At 41.2% G+C, this 20,741-nt stretch overlaps 1 protein-coding gene and 1 long non-coding RNA gene across 2 annotated transcripts in view; one reads left to right on the forward strand and one right to left on the reverse strand.

The window, feature by feature from the left end:
• Nucleotides 1-20,741, reverse strand: part of LOC147366558 (uncharacterized) — a 357,719-nt gene that overhangs the window by 293,625 nt on the left and 43,353 nt on the right. Inside the window, exon 2 of the long non-coding RNA XR_015169365.1 lies at nt 11,479-11,730. This is a non-coding gene — a long non-coding RNA (uncharacterized LOC147366558). The remainder of the gene's footprint in view (nt 1-11,478; nt 11,731-20,741) is intronic.
• Nucleotides 1-20,741, forward strand: part of LOC147366560 (polypeptide N-acetylgalactosaminyltransferase-like 6) — a 68,139-nt gene that overhangs the window by 36,989 nt on the left and 10,409 nt on the right. The window contains exon 2 of the mRNA XM_086414633.1: nt 4,187-4,294. Within this exon, the coding sequence (XP_086270759.1) occupies nt 4,187-4,294 (108 nt within the window). The remainder of the gene's footprint in view (nt 1-4,186; nt 4,295-20,741) is intronic.

Here is a 20,741-nt window from a genome sequence, read left to right on the forward strand (position 1 = left end):
CTCAGAGACCTCCAGGACAATATTAAACGCTACAACATTCGAATCATAGGGGTTCCAGAAGAAGAAGACAAAAAGAAAGACCATGAGAAAATACTTGAGGAGATAATAGTTGAAAACTTCCCTAAAATGGGGAAGGAAATAATCACCCAAGTCCAAGAAACCCAGAGAGTCCCAAACAGGATAAACCCAAGGAGAAACACCCCAAGACACATATTAATCAAATTAACAAAGATCAAACACAAAGAACAAATATTAAAAGCAGCAAGGGAAAAACAACAAATAACACACAAGGGGATTCCCATAAGGATAACAGCTGATCTTTCAATAGAAACTCTTCAAGCCAGGAGGGAATGGCAAGACATACTTAAAATGATGAAAGAAAATAACCTACAGCCCAGATTATTGTACCCAGCAAGGATCTCATTCAAGTATGAAGGAGAAATCAAAAGCTTTTCAGACAAGCAAAAGCTGAGAGAATTCTGCACCACCAAACCAGCTCTCCAACAAATACTAAAGGATATTCTCTAGACAGGAAACACAAAAATGGTGTATAAACTCGAACCCAAAACAATAAAGTAAATGGCAACGGGATCATACTTATTAGTAATTACCTTAAACGTAAATGGGTTGAATGCCCCAACCAAAAGACAAAGACTGGCTGAATAGATACAAAAACAAGACCCTTACATATGTTGTCTACAAGAGACCCACCTCAAAACAGGGGACACATACAGACTGAAAGTGAAGGGCTGGAAAAAGATTTTCCATGCAAATTGGGACCAAAAGAAAGCAGGAGTCACAATACTCGTATCAGATAAATTAGACTTTAAAACAAAGGCTGTGAAAAGAGACAAAGAAGGTCACTACATAATGATCAAAGGATCAATCCAAGAAGAAGATATAACAATTATAAATATATATCCACCCAACATGGGAGCACCGCAGTATGTAAGACAAATCCTAACAAGTATGAAAGGAGAAATTAACAATAACACAATAATAGTGGGAGACTTTAATACCCCACTCACACTTATGGATAGATCAACTAAACAGAAAATTAACAAGGAAAAAAAAAAAAAAAAAACATGTATCTATAAAGCTCACTAAAGCAAAGCACAGTAAAATGAGGTATGGCAATAAAAGGCATTAAATTTATCAAATAAAAAATAAATAAAGTGCTGAAAAATTAAAGCTGTCAATTCTGTAATAGATATTCATTGAAAGTATCTTTTGAAATGGGAGTGAAAACACCTTCAGAGAAATGAAAGCTAAGGAAGCATGCACGAGCTATAAAAAATGATAAAGTCCTTTATGAATGATGATAATATCAAAACAAAACTGGGAAATACAGGAAGGAGTAAAGAGCACTACGAACAGTCAATACATGGATAAACATTAGAAACTATTCTCTTTTCTTAATTTCTTCATGGTAAACTATCAACATTATATTGTGAAATTTTTCAGAAAAAAAAAAAAGAATATGGTATGACATAGTTCTGTCTTAGATATTATGCAAGTGGGATGAATACTGAAAATAACTAAAGTACCTCATGGTAAAAAATAAAAAAAAAAAAATAAAGACAGAGATAAACTATAAAAAAAAAAAAAAAGAATTTCTACTAAATTAAAAGTTTTTCTTTCAAAGTTGTGAAATTGCAATGTTGTGGTTAAAATAGACCAAGTCAAAAATTTCATGTCTTCAAAAAAAAAAAAAAAAATGTAAAAAAAACTGTTACATTATCTAACTCTCTTTTAAATTGTTTTCTTGCAATGAAAACAGTTTAAAAATCTAGTATATATGAAGCCTGCATTTATTAGTTATTTTATAGTAAGTAGCCTGTTACATCATGGGTTTTGATTTCCTGTCTCATCCTGTTGTCTGCTTGCTGCTGCTGCTGCTGCTGCTAAGTCGCTTCAGTCGTGTCCGACTCTGTGCGACCCCATGCTTAGTCGTCATCAATCCAGACCCCAGCCTCCCACCCATCCCCCGCCCCCGAGGCTGTAGTTTACCCATCCGTCTCCCCTCCCCCGTCCCCCCACTTGCTCTGGTCATAGCCATGCTGTGGTCCACAGCGTGTGTTCCCTTAGTCGGGTTTGTGCTTTGTCTTCATGTCTCATTAAATGGTGTTTTTCCCCCATAGCAATAAGTTTGAATTAGTGTATCACTATGCAGTTACAGGAGAAGGCAATGGCAACCCACTCCAGTACTCTTGCCTGGAAAATCCCATGGACGGAGGAGCCTGGTAGCCTGCCGTCTATGGGGTCACACAGAGTCAGACACGACTGAAGCAACTTAGCAGCAGTAGCAGCCTGTTATATAAAACCATGATTAATGGTTCAAGTGGGTAGTCATGGTAAAATACAACCAATTAATTTTTGTTACTAAATTTAAGTACAGCATCTTAACAGATATCCTGAGTTTTCCATGTCTTGAGTTCACATTGCTAACCAATTATTTTCTGTACCTAAGAAAAGATCAGGGGTGGGGAGAAATTAGAACACAACTCGGATTTTTTAAGTAAGCTCTACTGAAAGTTTCAGAATCTAGATGTAAAGTATGGATATGCTTATATTCTTTCATTCATTCACCAGTGTTAGAAATTTCATGTTTACACTTTAAATTTTTAATTGACATTTAAATTCCAATGTTATTTCCTCAAATTATTCCACAAGATTGTCAAAACAAATATCTATATAAATAAGACATCTAACCATCAAACCCCAATGTAATGCAATAGCTGTAATAAAATTCTACTACAACTTTTCAAAATGTCAACATGTCTATGTAAATTGGATTTAGTGAACTAATATTTTGGTTGTATACTTTTATGAATCTGAGCTTTTAAAAATGTGGGGTTACCTCCTAGATGAATGGAAATAAAAAGAAAAATAAATAAATAGGACCTAATAAAATATAAAAGCTTTTGCACAGCAAAGGAAACTATAAACAAGATGAAAAGACAACCCTTAGAATGGGAGAAAATAATTGCAAACAAAGCAACTGACAAAGGGTTAATCTCCAAAATATATAAGCAACTCATACAGCTCAATATCCCAATCAAAAAATGAACAGAAAGCCTAAACACACATTTCTCCAAAGAAGACATACAGATGGCCAATAAACACATGAAAAGATGTTCAACATCACTGATTATTAGAGAACTGCAAATCAAAACTGTAATGAGGTATCTATCACCTCACACCCATCAGGATGGCCATCATCAAAATATCTACAAACAATAAATGCTGGAGAGGATGTGGAGAAAAGGAACCCACCTGCACTGTTGGTGGGAATGTAAACTGATACAGCCACTATGGAGAACAGTATGGAGATTCCTTAAAAACTAGGAATAAAAATACCAAATGACCCAGCAATCCCACCACTGGGCATATGCCCTGAGAAACCCACAATTCTAAAAGATACAGGTACCCCAATATTCACTGCAGCTATATTTACAATCACAAGGACATGGAGCAACCTAGATGTCCATTAACAGTAAATGGATAGCTTGCGGTACATATACACAATGGAATATCACTCAGCCATAAAAGGATGAACCTGTGCCAGTTGTAGTGAAGTGGATGAACCTAGTGTCTCTTGCATAGAGTGAAATAAGTGAGAAAGAGAAAAACTAACACATATATACCGAATCTAGAAAACTGGTACTGATGAAACTAGTACAGAATGGACTTGTGGACACAGTAGGACAAGGTGAGGGTGGGACAAATTGAGAAAGTAGCATTGACATATATACACTATCATGCATAGAATAGTGGGAAGTTGCTAAATAACACAGAGAGAGCAGCCTGGTGCTCTGTGATGACCTAGAAGGGTGGGATGGGGGGACGGAAGGAGGCTCGGGAGGAAAGTGATAATATATATATATACATATATATATATATATATATATATATATATATATATATATATATAATATGACTGATTTGCATTGCTGTAGGCAGAAACCAACACAAAATTGCAAAGCAATTTCCCACCAGTTAAAAAATAAATAAAAAAAATGAAAATGTGGGTTTATTTTCCTGGCTAACTATTGATAAGTAGAAATTACTGATACAGAGACTTTAAGAGATTTTAAGATTTTGTGTAACTCTTACTAATAATTTGGGGCCTTTTGTATGAAATGCACTCTTCTTTTTTATTGCACTTCCAATTTCCCCTCTGTAGGTCTGGATGTGTGGAGGAGAAATGTTTGACGTTCCATGTTCCAGGGTCGGCCATATCTACAGGAAGTACGTCCCTTATAAAGTTCCATCTGGGACCAGCCTGGCGAGAGTGAGTAACTGGGGATCAGAATGAGTCGGGTTTAATAAGGCTTTCCATGGGCAGAATGTGAAACCTCACACATGATCTAATTAAAGGCACCATCTGATCAACAAACAAACCCACCCCATGGCCATTCCATGTGGCACTCTTTTAATGTAGAGCTTCCTGTGTTTCTCAGAGTTTTACTTTCATTCCTTAAGGAAGTAGTAGTTATGATGCTGTCTTATTATTAATTGTATCAAAGCACTTTCACATACATCATATTTATAAAAACCACTAGACCATTCAGGTATGACTTAAATCAAATCCCTTATGATTATACAGTGGAAGTGAGAAATAGATTTAAGGGACTAGATCTGATACATAGAGTGCCTGATGAACTATGGACAGAGGTTCATGACACTGTACAGGAGACAGGGATCAAGACCATCCCCATGGAAAAGAAATGCAAAAAAGCAAAATGGCTGTCTGAGGAGGTCTTACAAATAGCTGTGAAAAGAAGAGAAGTGAAAAGCAAAGGAGAAAAGGAAAGATATAAGCATCTGAATGCAGAGTTCCAAAGAATAGCAAGGAGACATAAGAAAGCCTTCCTCATCGATCAATGCAAACAAATAGAGAAAAACAACAGAGACTAGAGATCTGTTCAAGAAAATTAGAAATACCAAGGGAACATTTCATGCAAAGATGGGCTCGATAAAGGACAGAAATGGTATGGACCTAACAGAAGCAGAAGATATTAAGACGAGGTGACAAGAATACACAGAAGAAATGTACAAAAAAGATCTTCACAACCCAGGTAACCATGATGGTGTGATCACTCACCTAGAGCCAGACACCCTGGAATGGGAAGTCAAGTGGGGCTTAGAAAGCATCACTACGAACAAAGCTAGTAGAGGTGATGGAATTCCAGTTGAGCTATTTCAAATCCTGAAAGATGATGCTGTGAAAGTGCTGCACTCAATATGCCAGCAAATTTGGAAAACTCAGCAGTGGCCACAGAACTGGAAAAGGTCAGTTTTCATTCCAATCCCAAAGAAAGGCAATGTCAAAGAATGCTGAAACTACCACACAATTGCACTCATCTCACATGCTAGAACTCTTGCCTGGCAAATCCCATGGACGGAGGAGCCTGGTAGGCTGTAGTCCATGGGGTCACTAAGAGTCCAACACGACTGAGCGACTTCACTTTCACTTTTCACTTTCATGCATTGGAGAAGGAAATGGAAACCCATTCCAGTATTCTTGCCTGGAGAATCACAGGGATGGGGAGCCTGGTGGGCTGCCTTCTCTGGGGTCGCATAGAGTCAGACATGACTGAAGAGACTTAGCAGCAGCAGCAGCACACGTTAGTAAAGTAATGCTCAAAATTCTCCAAGCCAGGTTTCAGCAGTACATAAACCGTGCACTTCCAGATGTTCAAGCTGGTTTTAGAAAAGGCAGAGGAACCAGAGACCAAATTCCCAACATCTGCTGGATCATGGAAAAAGCAAGAGAGTTCCAGAAACATCTATTTCTGCTTTATTGACTATACCAAAGCCTTTGACTGTGTGGATCACAATAAACTGTGGAAAATTCTGAAAGAGATGGCAATACCAGACCACCTGACCTGCCTCTTGAGAAACCTGTATGCAGGTCAGGAAGCAACAGTTAGAACTGGACATGGAACAACAGACTGGTTCCAAATAGGAAAAGGAATACGTCAAGGCTGTAGATTGTCACCCTGCTTATTTAACTTATATGCAGAGTACATCATGAGAAATGCTGGTTTAGAAGAAGCACAAGCTGGAATCAAGACTGCTGGGAGAAATATCAATAACCTCAGATATGCAGATGACACCACCCTTATGGCAGAAAGTGAAGAGGAACTCAAAAGCCTCTTGATGAAAGTGAAAGAGGAGAGTGAAAAAGTTGGCTTAAAGCTCAACATTCAGAAAATGAAGATCATGGCATCCAGTCCCATCACTTCATGGGAAATAGATGGGGAAACAGTGGAAACAGTGTCAGACTTTGTTTTTTTGGGCTCCAAAATCACTGCAGATGGTGACTGCAGCCATGAAATTAAAAGACACTTACTCCTTGGAAGGAAAGTTATGACCAACCTAGATAGCACATTCAACAGCAGAAACGTTACTTTGCCAATAAAGGTCCATCTAGTCAAGGCTATGGTTTTTCCTGTGGTCATGTATGGATGTGAGAGTTGGACTGTGAAGAAAGCTGAGCACCAAAGAATTGATGCTTTTGAAGTGTGGTGTTGGAAAAGACTCCTGAGAGTCCCTTGGACTGTAAGGAGATCCAACCAGTCCATCCTAAAGGAGATCAGTCCTGGGTGTTCATTGGAGGGGCTGATGTTGAAGCTGAAACTCCAATACTTTGGCCCCCTCATGCAAAGAGTTGACTCACTGGAAAAGACCCTGATGCTGGGAGGGATTGGAAGCAGGAGGAGAAGGGGACGACAGAGGATGAGATGGCTGGATGGCATCACCGATTCGATGGACATGAGTTTGAGTGAATTTCGGGAGTTGGTGATGGACAGGGAGGCCTGGCGTGCTGTGATTCATGGGTTCGCAAAGAGTCAGACACGACTGAGCGACTGAACTGAACTGAACGGTGACTCAGATGGTAAAGAATCTGCCTGCAATGTGGGAGACCTGGGTTCAATGCCTGGGTCAGGAAGATCCCCTACAGAAGGGAATGGCAACCCATTCCAGTATTCTTACGTGGAGAATTCCATGGATAGGGGAGCCTGGTGGTCTACAGTCCATGGAGTCGCAAAGAGCTGGACCCAACTGAGTACAAAGCACCAGTATGATTATAACTAATCTTCACTTGCACCTTCTGAAGCTAGTATTCTTATTTTTATTTCCTAGATGAGGAAACTGAAGCTTAGCAGAGTGGCTCATTTCTAAGTAGGGGTTTAGGTAAGTGTTAGTCGCTCAGTCATGCCTGACTCTTTGCCACCCCGTGGACTATAGCCCATCAGGCTCCTCTGTCTCTGAGATTTTCCAAGCAAGGATACTGGAGTGGGTTGCCATTTCCTTCTCCAGGGGATCTTCCCACCCCAGGGATCGAACCTGGGTTTTCTGCACTGCAGGCAGATTCTTTACCTACTGAGCTACAAGGGAAGCCCTTGAGAATCCCAGGTCTAAACCCTGCCATGGGGGCTGAGGGTAAGGATAAGTAAGTCAGAGGCAGAAAAGGGTAAATGGGAGATGAGAGAGGTATTCCCCAACTCTGCCTTCTTCTCATTCAGAACTGTAGCATTCATGCACACAAGGTCGGCTCTGCTTAAGGTTTTGCCTCATGTGCAAAATCCCAAAATTGGCCAAGTCCAACATTTTTTTTAGATATTGTTTTGAGTAAAACCTTTTTCTTGGACCAAACACAAGGATGATTTTCTCCTCTGCTGTTTAGAATGTTTGGGAGAATGTGGTCACAATACCTACTGTAAACAACACTGACATTTCCTGTTTCCCATGTCCCTTCTCTTCGCCCCTTGGTCACTTTCAGGCTCCACAATGTATACCCACCACCGCTCGGACCCCAGGTCTAGAAAAGGGGTCTTTTACCACCACCCTGTGCACTATGCTCCCCTAAGAATCTAATCTCAGATGAGTCACGTTGGCTTCTTTAATAATAAGGCTGCAATATATAATCAAGTCTTTTATATAAACTTCAGTAAGCTCACACAGTAAGCTTTTTATTTAAAAAAAAAAAAAAAAGTTCATAGAATTCACAAAGCCAGAACTTTTCTTGGAGTTATTTGCTACTATTCTCCCAGCACCTAGGACAAGGGTCAGTGTCACTCAGAAGATGTGTTGAAAGAATGAATGAAAGAGAAAAAAACTAAGACAATAAAATGCCACAGGTCTCAGGTCTTATTAAGATGTAAACATTTTAATGAAGTTTAATAAAATTCTCATTTATAGTGAGTCTCTTTTGGGGAGAGAGGATCCTGCCTTATTCCCCTTCTGAGATTATTTGTCTCAATGGTGTCTATTTTCTCAGGCATATTCATAACCTTTCTTATGGCAGCTTGAATTGATAGTAATAAAGTTACACTACATACACCATGAAGGGAGGGAGACAGGTTATTCTTCCCTCCTAAAAGATTAATCAGGCATGAATAACATAATCTATTAAATCATTAGAGAAACATATTATTTGAAGAAGAGAAACCAATCACAAAATCACAAAGCAATTAAACAGCTGCATTTGGGGTAAGGAAAGAGAATCTAATTTAGTCTTAATACTTAATACATTTGAACCTGAAAACTCATTCGGGAAAACAATGAGAATGTCCCAAAATGGAAGTGACTGAACAGTGTTGAGCACATACCGATAAGTCAGCCGTGTGGGTGTCAGTTTAAAACACCCCAAAGATAATGATGTTCTGTCGCTTACCCATCTCACCCACTCACGTGCTCCCCACCTGTGCTTGGTTTTTAGCCAAAAGTAGAAGTCTAGAAGCTGGGGGTGGGCAGGCGGACAGTTTGGGGGTACGGGGATTTGTGCTGACACAGAAAAGTTTATCTTCCAAAAATAACACAGTCTATATATTTTCAAGAAAGAATTTCAGTCCTTTTTCAAGGACTGTCAAGTGTAAGGAAACCAGGACTGGCACATAAAATTTCCCAGCCAAGAGTGTTTATTCAAATATTTAAAAGTCCATAATTCTGAATTTTAATCTTTTCCACTTAAATTTTACTTGAGGGCTCATTTTTAAATTTTTTTTCTAAACTGCTAGAGCAATCAGAAAGTCATAAATATTGAAGCTCAGCTGTCACTCTGAGAAATATTTTATGACGTTTTAAAAATAAAAAACATTAAAATGAAAAACAATTCTGATATTTTGTGGAAGAATCTCAGCTACTGGCTACACCCTGCAGAATCATTAAATCATCAAAAATGAGGGGAGCTTGAAGAGACTCACATGTAGGGCCACACCCACGAAACAGGGAGTCCATCCTTCCAGCTTTGCAGGAAACAGAGAGAAAGATGGAGAAAGCTCCACGGGCTTGTTTTCTTATGGCAGAGCTTTTGTGCTTCGTGCTAAGTAGCTTCAGTCGTGTCTGACTCTTTGCAACTCTCCAGGCTGCTCTGTCCATGGGATTCTCCAGGCAAGAATACTGAGCGGGTAGCCATGTCCTCCTCCCAGGGCATACTTCCGACTCAGGGATTGAACCCACGTCTCTCCCACCTCGAGCATTGGCGGGTGGGTTCTTTACCACTAGTGCCACCTGAGAAGCCCCTCATTCTTCAAAAATGTGCATCCTTCATTTATGTTCCTATGCGTATAGAGGACTCCAGCTGACTTCCAAACACACACACACAGACCCACAACACACATCAGTAGCCTGCAGTCCTCCAAACAGCAGACCAGCATATGTTACAGAAATAAATTCGAATGATTAGCTATTCAGTGCCTTCTGTTTACCTAGCATCACAGTTCGGCTGGAAGGGACAAGATATCCACACAGGAAATAATTAGAGGACAAGCCATCACAGCCAGTAGTTTGAAGGTGTTGCAAAGACGTGTATGGTAGGGGAAGGAGGAGGGGGAGAGGGTGCCCTAGTTACCAAACTAAAAGAGGACCTAAAACTCCACTAAATGAACATGGGTCACAGAATCATGGTTCCCAAACTTAGGACCAGGGCACCCGTTCCTGGACCAGTTCTCACCCAGTCTCAGTGAACGGAGGAAAGTAAGAATCACAAAGCTAAATCTATTCCATTTAATAACATCTCATGCAGTAATTTTAGGCTTTTTTTTTCCTCTTATGACAGAATATGAGATGAGTAGATTTTCATTAATGCCCTTATTTGGCAAAATTAAAAATTAGAACCTGTCTATGTCAGTTCCCACACAAAGCAAAAAGCTGGGACATCACACCCTACAATGCCGCTTCATCTGGTAACCAGATGTTCTCCCGCCCTGGCTCAGGGTTGAGGGTCAGTACGCCAAGCACAGTTGTAGCACCATCTCACCAGGAACAAACAGCCAGTCCCTGCGGGAAGGGCTGCCCACCCCTAGTGCTGCAGGGGGATCCGAGTGTCCCCAGGGCCAAGGTGACAGGCATCCCCTCCTTGGGATGGCACCGACTGTCCTACACATGGAGGCAAGAGCAGCTGGATGGCACAGCCAAGTGACTGAGTGGCAGAGGGTGGTCACCCTCCGAGAAGACCCTCCCCCGTGACAGGCTGTGACATGAGCCACATGCTCTGCAGAAATCATTACAAGCGCCTCAGTGTGACGGTGTGTTTGGGGCCATCACACCCTTGGACTTGGGGCAGGCAACATGATAGTAGCAGAACCACCATCCCACGGCTAAACATGCCAGCTGATGCAAGCACAGTGTGGTCCCCGCAGAGCACATGGCCAGGGCACGTCCCCAGGGGGCCCCTTGCAGAGCAGGCAGCCCTGCACCTGTGGGTGGGGGTCCCAGAGGTTCACGTGGCCATGTGGGAGACAAAGTTGACGCCAACACTGAGAACTGGAATACTTCTTGCCGTATCTATAAACAAGGATGTCACACTCATCAGTGATCCCAGCCCTCCAGGGAACTCAGGAAGGAGAAAAATACCTGCCATCAACAGCTGCCAGGCTGCTGCCACTCCCGACAGGGAGCACCGAGGCACTCAGGATGTGCAAATCACAGTGCGCTGGCCCCAGATGTGAGGTGCATATGAAAGGACAGATTGCAGTGAGCCCAGACTCGTGCATCATCCCATATACAGCAAAGTGCTAAATTCCTTAAGACATCTGGGTTTCTTTAATTATCTCTTGATATTCAGACTACCTGCCCTTTGTTGCAAAACTCCTATATATTCTGAGTCTCCCCCCTTGCCACCTCCTTGGAGCAGTTCTCTCAGGGTTACTTGAGATGCTGCCTCTTGGGCTTAAGTCCTAGAAATTTCCACAGAATAAAACATAAGTCTCAACTTTCAGGTTGTGACTATTTTTTAAGTCAGCAGCTCTCACTCTAAGTGTCTAAGGGATGCCCAAATTGGGGTTCTATATCTGTTTGTGTTTTACCATCAACCATAAAATAGATAATTTTTCCTTTTTAAATTTCATCTTGCATTTTAAGGCCACCATTGTCCAAATTTCAGGATAAGAACTGTGAAGCCGAAGTCAAATCCCCATAATAATTTATTGTGCGGCATGACCTATGACGCTTGAGAATGTAACTCACATTAAAGGGGACAGAGGTTAAATGTCCAGTGAGCAGAGCGGGGACTGTCTGTCCAGGGCTCACAGCAAACAGGAACGGCCGGGAGTTGTGGGCAGGCTCTGCAGGTGCAGAGGGCCAGGTACGCGGAGAGTGACGAACAACTGAGCTGCTGCAGTTAAACCAGGTGCAGGGTCCCCTAGAACGCAGACCAAGGCGTGTGCCTTCTCCCTACAGACTGCAGGGAGGCACTCTCGATTTCTGAACAGGAAGTGCCTGGATAAAAAGAGAAGGGGTAAAATGGAGAGATCAACCAGCAGGTCAATATTAAAGGAGAGAAAGACTAAAGAAGGTAGCGTTTTGAACGCAAGAAGCATCTCTAAAGAAAACTTCCTAAGAGATTTTCACGGCTTTACCACACTGTGCAAAAACAGACACAGGGGCGAGACGAAGGAATGATGATACCCACACAGACACCGGGGCCAAAGAAAGGGACGGGTCTGAGGCTGGATTTAGACAAGCTGGCTTACAAGCAACCACTGCTCAGGAAGAACCAGACCTAGGAGATGTGCACAGACTTTCAGACCACAATTCTCAGAGCCCACTGAAATATATATATATATATATATATATATATATATATATATTTGCCAGATATTCTTCACCAATAAATTTTCATTAAAAAAAAACAAAGAAATTTTCATTAAAAAAAAAAAAAACAACTTGTCAAGTAGGGCACTGTGCTAGGCCCTGGAAGTATAAACGATGAACTGGATGAGCACAAACCTTCATTTTTCATAACTAGCAGCCCCAACAGGGATAGGAAATCCATGCAGTCCTACACCCCGTATGTGACAATCCCAACATCAGAAGGGTTAAGTAAAACCGTCAGACTCACAATGGAATGAAATTGGTGTCTTACATCATTTACTTACGGATAAACATTTGTATAGGGTTTACAACAGTATGGCTGGCATTATGATTTAACAGAAGAGAAAGTAGGTCTCCTAAGTAATATTTAGCATAATTTCATCTATTAAATATATAGTGATATATGTTCTATAATAACAAATTATCCATTTAATGATCCTATAGGCTACACTGTGATCCACATGGATATTACAGATATTTTGACTTTATATATTTACTTAGGGTTTCTTAGCAGGATTCAACGAGGTGTGAATATTTCCTGTGGTTATTATGCTTTGTTTGTGTGGTGGACAGAGCTGTCTTGCCTTTGTCAGCTGTGAATGACTTTCTGATGTGTTTCCTGGGGTGACTTTTTCCTGGTGCCACATCTCTGGGGACATCCAGCCCCACTGATCCCATAGATCATCTCAGACCCTTGAATTGATGGAGGTGGCTTCCCTGGTGGCTCAGTGGTAAAGAATCCACCTGTCAACACAGGAGACACGAGTTCAATCCCTGGGTTGGAAAGATCCCCTGAAGAAGATAACAGCAACCTACTTCAGTATTCTTGCCTGGGAAATCCCACGGACAGAGGAGCCTGGCAGGTATAGTCCATGGGGTCTCAAAGAGTCAGACACAACTTAGCAATTGACCAACAACAACAAGAGGGAAGGCAAGGGGAGGAGCGGGGCTTCAGTGTCAAAGCAAGACCACCCCAAGTCCATCAGTGAGCACTTTCCTGTGCACCGTGGTGTCAGCAACCTTGCCAGAGTAGCTGAAATAGCAAGCAATAGCTGACATACGCAGACATGTTCCTTTGTTTATCTCAGAAGAATGTATCAGTTGAGAAAAAGCATGAACAAGACCAAAAGGACTAGTCTGATATCAGAAAATAAAGTTGTCAGGAAATCAGCCAGCATGGTGATGAATGGGAAATCGACCTCCCACTCCCCACAAAGCGACCCTTCTCCCAGATGACTGTCCATCTGTGGACTCTCATGAAGATGCCCTGCAGGCATGAGCAGTGACACTACAGCCTTGGCCACCAACAGCAGGCAGCCTCGTTACCCAGATGCACCATCTGGGACTGTCCTCAAGTTCAGAGACACAGTGACCTATCGTGGGCTTCCCCCTCCCCAAGAGCAGAAGACGATGATGAATTCTTCCCAAAATATGGTCTTCATAAATGGCTAGGACTTCTATGCAGAAGCACTTCCTCTCAAATCAGTAACTACTTCTAATTCTTCCTTACAGTATAACCAAAAGAGCAATAAGGCTAATCGGCACTCTTGGCAAAAATTAAAGACGGTTTACTTACTGTTATTATGTATGTCTCTCCCTTCCCGGACATATTTCAGAATATAATATTCCCTATTTAGACGGAACTTTTAAATTTTATTTATTTTTTACAATTTTATTCACTGGCTGTTCTGGGTCCTCATTGCTTCTCAGGCTTTTCTCTAGCTTCAGCGAGCGGGAGCTGCTCTCTAGTCTCAGTGCACAGGCTTCTCACTGTGGTGGCTCCTCCTGTTGCAGAGCATGGACTCTAGGGCGTGCAGGCTTCATAGCTGTGGCTCCCATGCTCTAGAGCACAGGCAAAGTAGTTGTGGGCTTAGTAGCTCCAAGGCAAGTGGAATCTTCCCAGATCAGGGATTGAAACTGTGTCTTCTGCATTGGGAGGTGAATTCTTTACCACTGAGCCACCAGGGAAGCCCTCGACATTTATTTTACATTGAGGTAAAGCTGATATAACATTATGTAAGTTTCATGTGTACAGCATTATATTTCTATTTTTGTATTCACTGCAGTCTCAGCACCAAAAATTCAGTTTTCATCCATCACCATATAGTTGGTCCTCTTTAGTCATCTTGGCCATTCCCCTCTGTGATCCTGCTCTGTTCTCTGAGTCCACATGTTTGTTTTGGTTTAGTTTAGTGTATTCATTTATTCTTGGTCTTTTTGTGTGTTTGCTTTTATATTCAACATCTAAGTGGAATCATGTGGTATTTGTCTTTCTCCATCTGACTTATTTCACTTAGTATAATACCCTTACGGTCCATCCAGGTTACAAATGGCAAGATTTCATCTTTTTTTATGGCTGAGTAATATTCTATTGTGTATATATACTGCATGTTTTATTTCTTCATTTGTTGATGGGCACTTAGGTTGTTCCATATCTTAGCTATTGTAAATAATGCTTTGTTGAACATGAGGGTGTATATATTTTTTCAAATTAGAATTTTTATATTCTTCAGATAAATACTCAGAAGTGGGATAGGTGGATCCTAGAGTAGTTCAATTTTTAATTGTTTGAGGAATCTCTACATTGAATTTTTTATTCCAAGCATCTTTCATAAATATTTCATCATTTTTCCTGATAGCCTTCCTAAAAATCAATCATAACTTTATTACATGACAATAATGATTCAATAAATCATTAAGATTTGATGAGTCCATAGCATGCTATGAAGATAAATGTCATCTCCAGCCACAAATAAGGCTCAGGCCACAGAAATTCTTCAATAAATATTTATCATGTGCCTACCAAGTGCCAGGCAGAATGCATACACCTTGCCCCATATCCTAAACCAAGAGCATTGGACCTTTTAATTAAATCAAGCCTCTGCTTTGTAATAGAATGTCACCTCACCCAAGGACACTTCCTACCAGAAATAAGCTTCTGCCAGCACAGCATTGTACTAGCCCTTCAATGATGCTTCTTTTTTGAGCACTTATTTTGCATATGAGGATTATGAGAAAAATACAACTATTCCATCTGCCAAGGACCAAAGAAGAAGAGAAGGGGAATGTGAAACACAAGTGTATTCCCTACCACTTGATCCTCACTCACTCCCTAATTCCAACTCTAGTAGTCTCAGTACCTTTTTTATGTATCCATGTTTTTATCTATTCTTTCAACAAAAACCAAAAAAAGAAAAACGGCAGAATCACACTCTGCCTTGAAAATATTTAAACAATATTGAGGTAAATCATAGAATTTTCTTACCAAACACAGACACCAGAAAAGAAAGAGGGGGACTTCCTTGGTGTTCCAGTAGCTAAGGCTCCCAGTGCAGGGGGATGGGTTCAATCCCCGGTCAGGGAGCTAGATCCTGAACACCACAACGAAGTTTGAATGCTGCAACTAAGACCCGGTGCAGCCAAATAAATATTTTGTAAAAGAGAGAGAGAGAGAAGTAGCAAATTGTTGATGGGTACAGTCTCTTGCCATTTGGAAGTTTCATGAACAAAATATGCAAGGTAAAGACAATATTACTTAAAAACTCAGCCATTTCCCACCAAATTGCTCAAAACTAACTTTTTCTGGTCTTCTTGTTTATTTTCTCTACATATTTTCCCCCAAAACTCCCATAAATGCAATCTTCTTCCCAACATTATTTTGCTCCGTTTAATCATTCCAGATATTTCTCAGTTCTTTCTCCCCAAGTTCTCACTCAGCTGACTTGTGAATCAATTATCTGCTATTTTCACGAATGTAAAACACAGGCTGTAGTTAAGCAATCTCCAAGTTTTAGAGACAATATAGGATTTCTTGGTCTATCTAGTGAGTGAGACCCAACATTTCACATCAGTTTTTTGTTCACCCTATTGGAAGATTTTTTAGAGACAGGTGATTCAGTGGTTAAGAATTAGCCTGTCAATGCAGAAGACACAGGAGACCTGGGTTCAATCCCTGGGTCAGGAAGATCCCCTGGAGAAGGGCATGACAACCCACTCCAGTATTCTTGCCTGAGAAATCCCATGACAGAGGAGCCTGGCAGACTGAAATCCATGGGCTGCAGAGAGTCTGACATGGCTTAGTGACTGAGCGTGCATGCATAATCTTTAAGAAGGGATCCTGAATATTTACATGATAATTGGCCATCATCGTTTTTTACCTTGTCATTTTTAATAAAATTAAGTTGGGGATTATTTTTACTTTCCAATGCAAACTTACCCACTCTGCTTTTGGTTTCTCTTTCTTCTACCTAGAGCACCTTGGCACCCTTTTGTTAGCTAGCATTCATTGATGTTTCTTTTTTCAAAGCACTTGAGAAACAAACCTGGCGAGCCCTGTCTGTGGGCTGGGGAATTTATAATTGCATTTTCATCATTATCCCCATTAGAACTGAACATTTTCCTGCATTCACAACTCCACTGGAGCTTCAGAAAGGAAAAAGCTTGCCTAAACAAATAGGTCCCTGCTGCTAGAAAATTAAGCTGCTGAAACTTAAGCACATTAAAATATTTCAGCATACCACAATCTGCATAACCCACCCCCCCCAAAAAAATGCAACTCTCGAAAGAGGGAGCAGCACTGGCGCTCTCGGATTCTGCCTTTCGGGACCTCAGTTGGACAATAAAGCCACAGGAGCACGTGGCTGGGAGGGATTCACTGGGAGAAATTAACTTCTTACCCTGAGATGTGTAAATGCAAAGTGACACTCTGCTGGAGGTCTCTGCTGTGTCCTTTCCATTCTAATCTCCCTTGTTTCCCATAGTTTATTAGTTCATGGCAAGAATCTCATCTCTGACTGAAATTTCAGCCCAAGCATATCTCCTTTTTTTAAAGATTCTTTGTTAAATGTGGACCATTTTTTTAAATCCAATGAATTAATTTGTCACAACACTGCCTCCAGCCCACGACTGTGGTTTTTTGGCCACAAGGCACGTGGGACCTCAGCCCCCTGACCAGGGATCAAACCTGCACCCGCTGCATTGGAGGGCCGCTTCCCAACCACCAGACCACAAGGGAAGGCTCACGTCCACTTTGTGATGTCATCTGAGGTGGAGAAAACAATTCCACATGCTAGTCTGCAAACTGAGAAATGGTCAAAAACCGATGGGCAGCTTTGTGGCGTCTGAATGCCCTTGGTGTTCTAATTTTGAAAACAGTTTATAAAAATAAGATTTCATAGGTTGCCTAAACTTTGAAACAGATATCGTTTGCAATATAAGAACACTGTGTGAGCTATTAAAAGGATTTTTTTTTTTTGCTTTTTTTGAAAGTAGTATGGAAAATAAAACAGGATCTTCTAATATCAGATGGAACAATGGTTTAGCACCATTTAGTTTAACCACAGTTTGTTGGAATGCTTACTGTGGGGGAACAAGACACTTGATACTCTCCTTGACGGATGGTTAGAAAATGCTGGTTGTGATTTATATATAAGTATGTGTGTGTGCATTAACAGTCATCATCCACAAATGAGATCACACTGCCCTTTATACTCCCTTTGTGATAGAGTGAGATACCATTTGCTTGATTGCCAGATGAATGCCCTTCCAACCATCTTCAGGTGTCTCTGCTGCTGCTGCTAAGTCGCTTCAGTCGTGTCGACTCTGTGACCCCATAGACGGCAGCCACCAGGCTCCCCTGTCCATGGGACTCTCCAGGCAAGAACACTGGAGTGGGTTGCCATTTCCTTATCCAATGCATGAAAGTGAAAAGTGAAAGGGAAGTCGTTCAGTCGTGTCCGACTCCTAGTGACCCCATGGACTGCAGCCTACCAGGCTCCTCCATCCATGGTATTTTCCAGGCAAGAGTACTGGAGTGGGGTGCCATTCTCTAGGATTCCCCAAAGGCTTCCTCTGCATGCTCACATATATGGACAGAAGTGGTCCACTCTGCATCCCTCCAGATTGGCCCCTAGCCTAGTACCCCCACCTGCCTCTGTCCCCTGCCTGTGAAGTCACTGGGGAAGCCACAGCACCACCATCATTCACAGTAAGAGCATCAACTTCCAGCTAGTTGTGCTTATCTAGAGAAACCAGCACTTCAGTGCTCAAAGTGCCAGAACTTGTTTGGATGCTGGAGAGATCTGGACTGCATGGCCATCATCTGGCTGTGGGCCATACACACTGTGGCTCCTCACTGGGACACAGAAACATCTGTTTCTTTTGGACTCCCTTCAACAATTTTCATACCAAGTCATGAAAAAGAACTCTATCGAACATGGGTGTACCTATGACTGATTCTTGTTGATGCATGACAGAAAACCACAAAATTCTATAAAGCAATTATCTTTCAATAAAAAAATAATAACTCCATCGTATTCTGACCCTCAGTCTTAGCCTAATATGATCTTAAGGGATGAAAAAAATAAAGCAAAGCAGAAAGCATACTTTTTTGTCCTGTCACCTATTTTTTGCTTCCAAGTGTCCTCAGTCAATCGTGTTTGACTGTTCTGTGACTCCAGAGACTGTAGCCCACCAGGCCCCTCTGTCCATGGGATTCTCCAGCCAAGAATACTGGAGTGGGTTGCCACTTCCCATTCCGGGGGGATCTTCCAGACCCAGGGCCGGAACCCGCATCTCTTGCACCTCCTGCATTGGCAGGGGGATTCTTTACCCCTGCGCACCTGGGAAGATTCCGCAGCTAGGTCTTAAAAGGCACTTATTTTAGTTTCCACCTTGCTCTCTTGGATGGGTGGTTTGGGGGAAATCTGGCTGCCCTGTCAAGACAAGGAAACTCAAGCAGCTCTGTAGAGAAGCCCCCAGAGAGGAAACTGAGTCCTTCTGCCAATGCATGTTGTGCATGCTAAGTCAGCTTCAGTCAGGCTTGACTCTTTGCGAACCCATGGACTGTAACCCACCAGGCTCCTCTGTCCACGGAATTTTCCAGGCAAGAATATACTAGAGTGGGTTGCCATTTCCTTCTCCAGGGGAGTTTCTGGACCCAGGGATCAAACCCACATCCCTTATGTCTCCTGCACTGGCAGACAAGTTCTTTACCACTAGAACCACATGGGAAATGACACCAAAGGATTTATAAAATGACATAAACTCAGTTGATAAAGTAGTGGCAGGTTTTGAGAAGATTGACTCCAATTTTAAAGTTCGGAGGTGAAGTTTTACCAATGCTGTCCGATAGCACTGCATGCCACAGAGAAATCATTTGTGAAAGGAAAGTCAATCACCCTGGCAAACTTCACTGTGCTCTTAGCCTAAGAAATTGCCATAGCCACTCTTAACCCTCAGCAACCACCATCCTGACCAGTCAGCAGCCACCAGCGGCAAGGCCAGAACTTCCTCCAGCAAAAAGTCTATGCCTCTCTGAAGTCTCAGAAAATGGCTAGTAATTTTTAGCAATAAAATATTTTTACTCAAGGTATGTATTGTACAGTTAATAAACTATAGTATAATTTAAATAATATACTATAGTATAGTATAAACATAACTTTTATATGTACTGGGAAACCAAAAATTCATGTGACTTATTTCATTGTGATCATTGCTTTACCGTGGTGGTCTGGAGCCAAACCTGCAATATTTTAGAAGTATGCCTGTTAAATTCTTCCAATCAAGAGCATGGAATATTTGTCCATTTATTTGTGTCATCTTCGTTTCCTTTTGTTAATATCTTACAGTTTTCAAAATACAGGTCTTTCATTTTCTTGGTTTAATTTATTCCTAGGTGTTGTATTCTTTTGTTGCAATCGTAAATGAGATTCTATTTAAATCTCTCTTTCTGATAGGTCATTATTAGTGTATAGAAATGCAACAGATTTTTGTATATTGATTCTGTATCCTGCAAATTTACTGAATTTTTTTATTAGTCCTAACAGTTTTTTACTGAGTCTTTAGGGTTTATATTGGTGGAAAAGTAATAGGAATTGTGGTTGGTGCAAAAGTAACTGCAGTTGGTACAAAAGTAATTGAGGTTCAAAAGTAATTGTGGTTGACTTCTGCACTAACCTCAATTACTTTGGCACTGATCTAATGTTATACATGGATGTTAAATTTATCAAATGCTTTTTCTGCATCTATTGAGATGATCATAAGATTTTTATTCTTTATTTTGCTATGTGGTGTATCAAACTGACTGATCTGCAAATGCTGAATCATCCCAGCACTCCTAGAATAGATCCCATTTGATCACAGTATACGATCCTTTTAATGTATTGCTGAGTTTGGTTTGCTGATATTCTGTTGAGGAATTTTGCATCTATGTTCATCAGGGATATTGGCCTGTAATTTTCTTTTCCTGTGGCTTCCTTGTCTGGTTTTGGTATCAGGGTAATGCTGGCCTTGTAAAATGAGTTTGGAGGAGTTCCCTTCTCTGCTATTTTGGAGTAAACTTCAGAATAATCAGTACCAATTATTTTTTGAATATTTGGTGGAATTCACCAGTGAAGCCACTGGCCCTGGCTATTGGAATGTCTTGCTTGTTGGAATGTTTTTGATTACTGATTCAATCTCCTTATTAGTAATCAGTCTTCATATTTTCTATTTCATCATGATTCAGTCTTTGTAGATTCTACATTTCTAGAAACTTATATATTTATTCTAGGTTATCCAACTTGTTGGTATATAATTATTCATATATGGGACAGGGAAGCCTGGTGTGCTGCAGTCCATGGGGTCAGAAAGAGTCA

Source organism: Bos grunniens, chromosome 8 (assembly GCF_055505025.1).
Source record: "Bos grunniens cultivar Pamir isolate PY7600 chromosome 8, Bosgru_T2T1.0, whole genome shotgun sequence".
Classification (NCBI taxonomy): domain Eukaryota; kingdom Metazoa; phylum Chordata; class Mammalia; order Artiodactyla; family Bovidae; genus Bos; species Bos grunniens.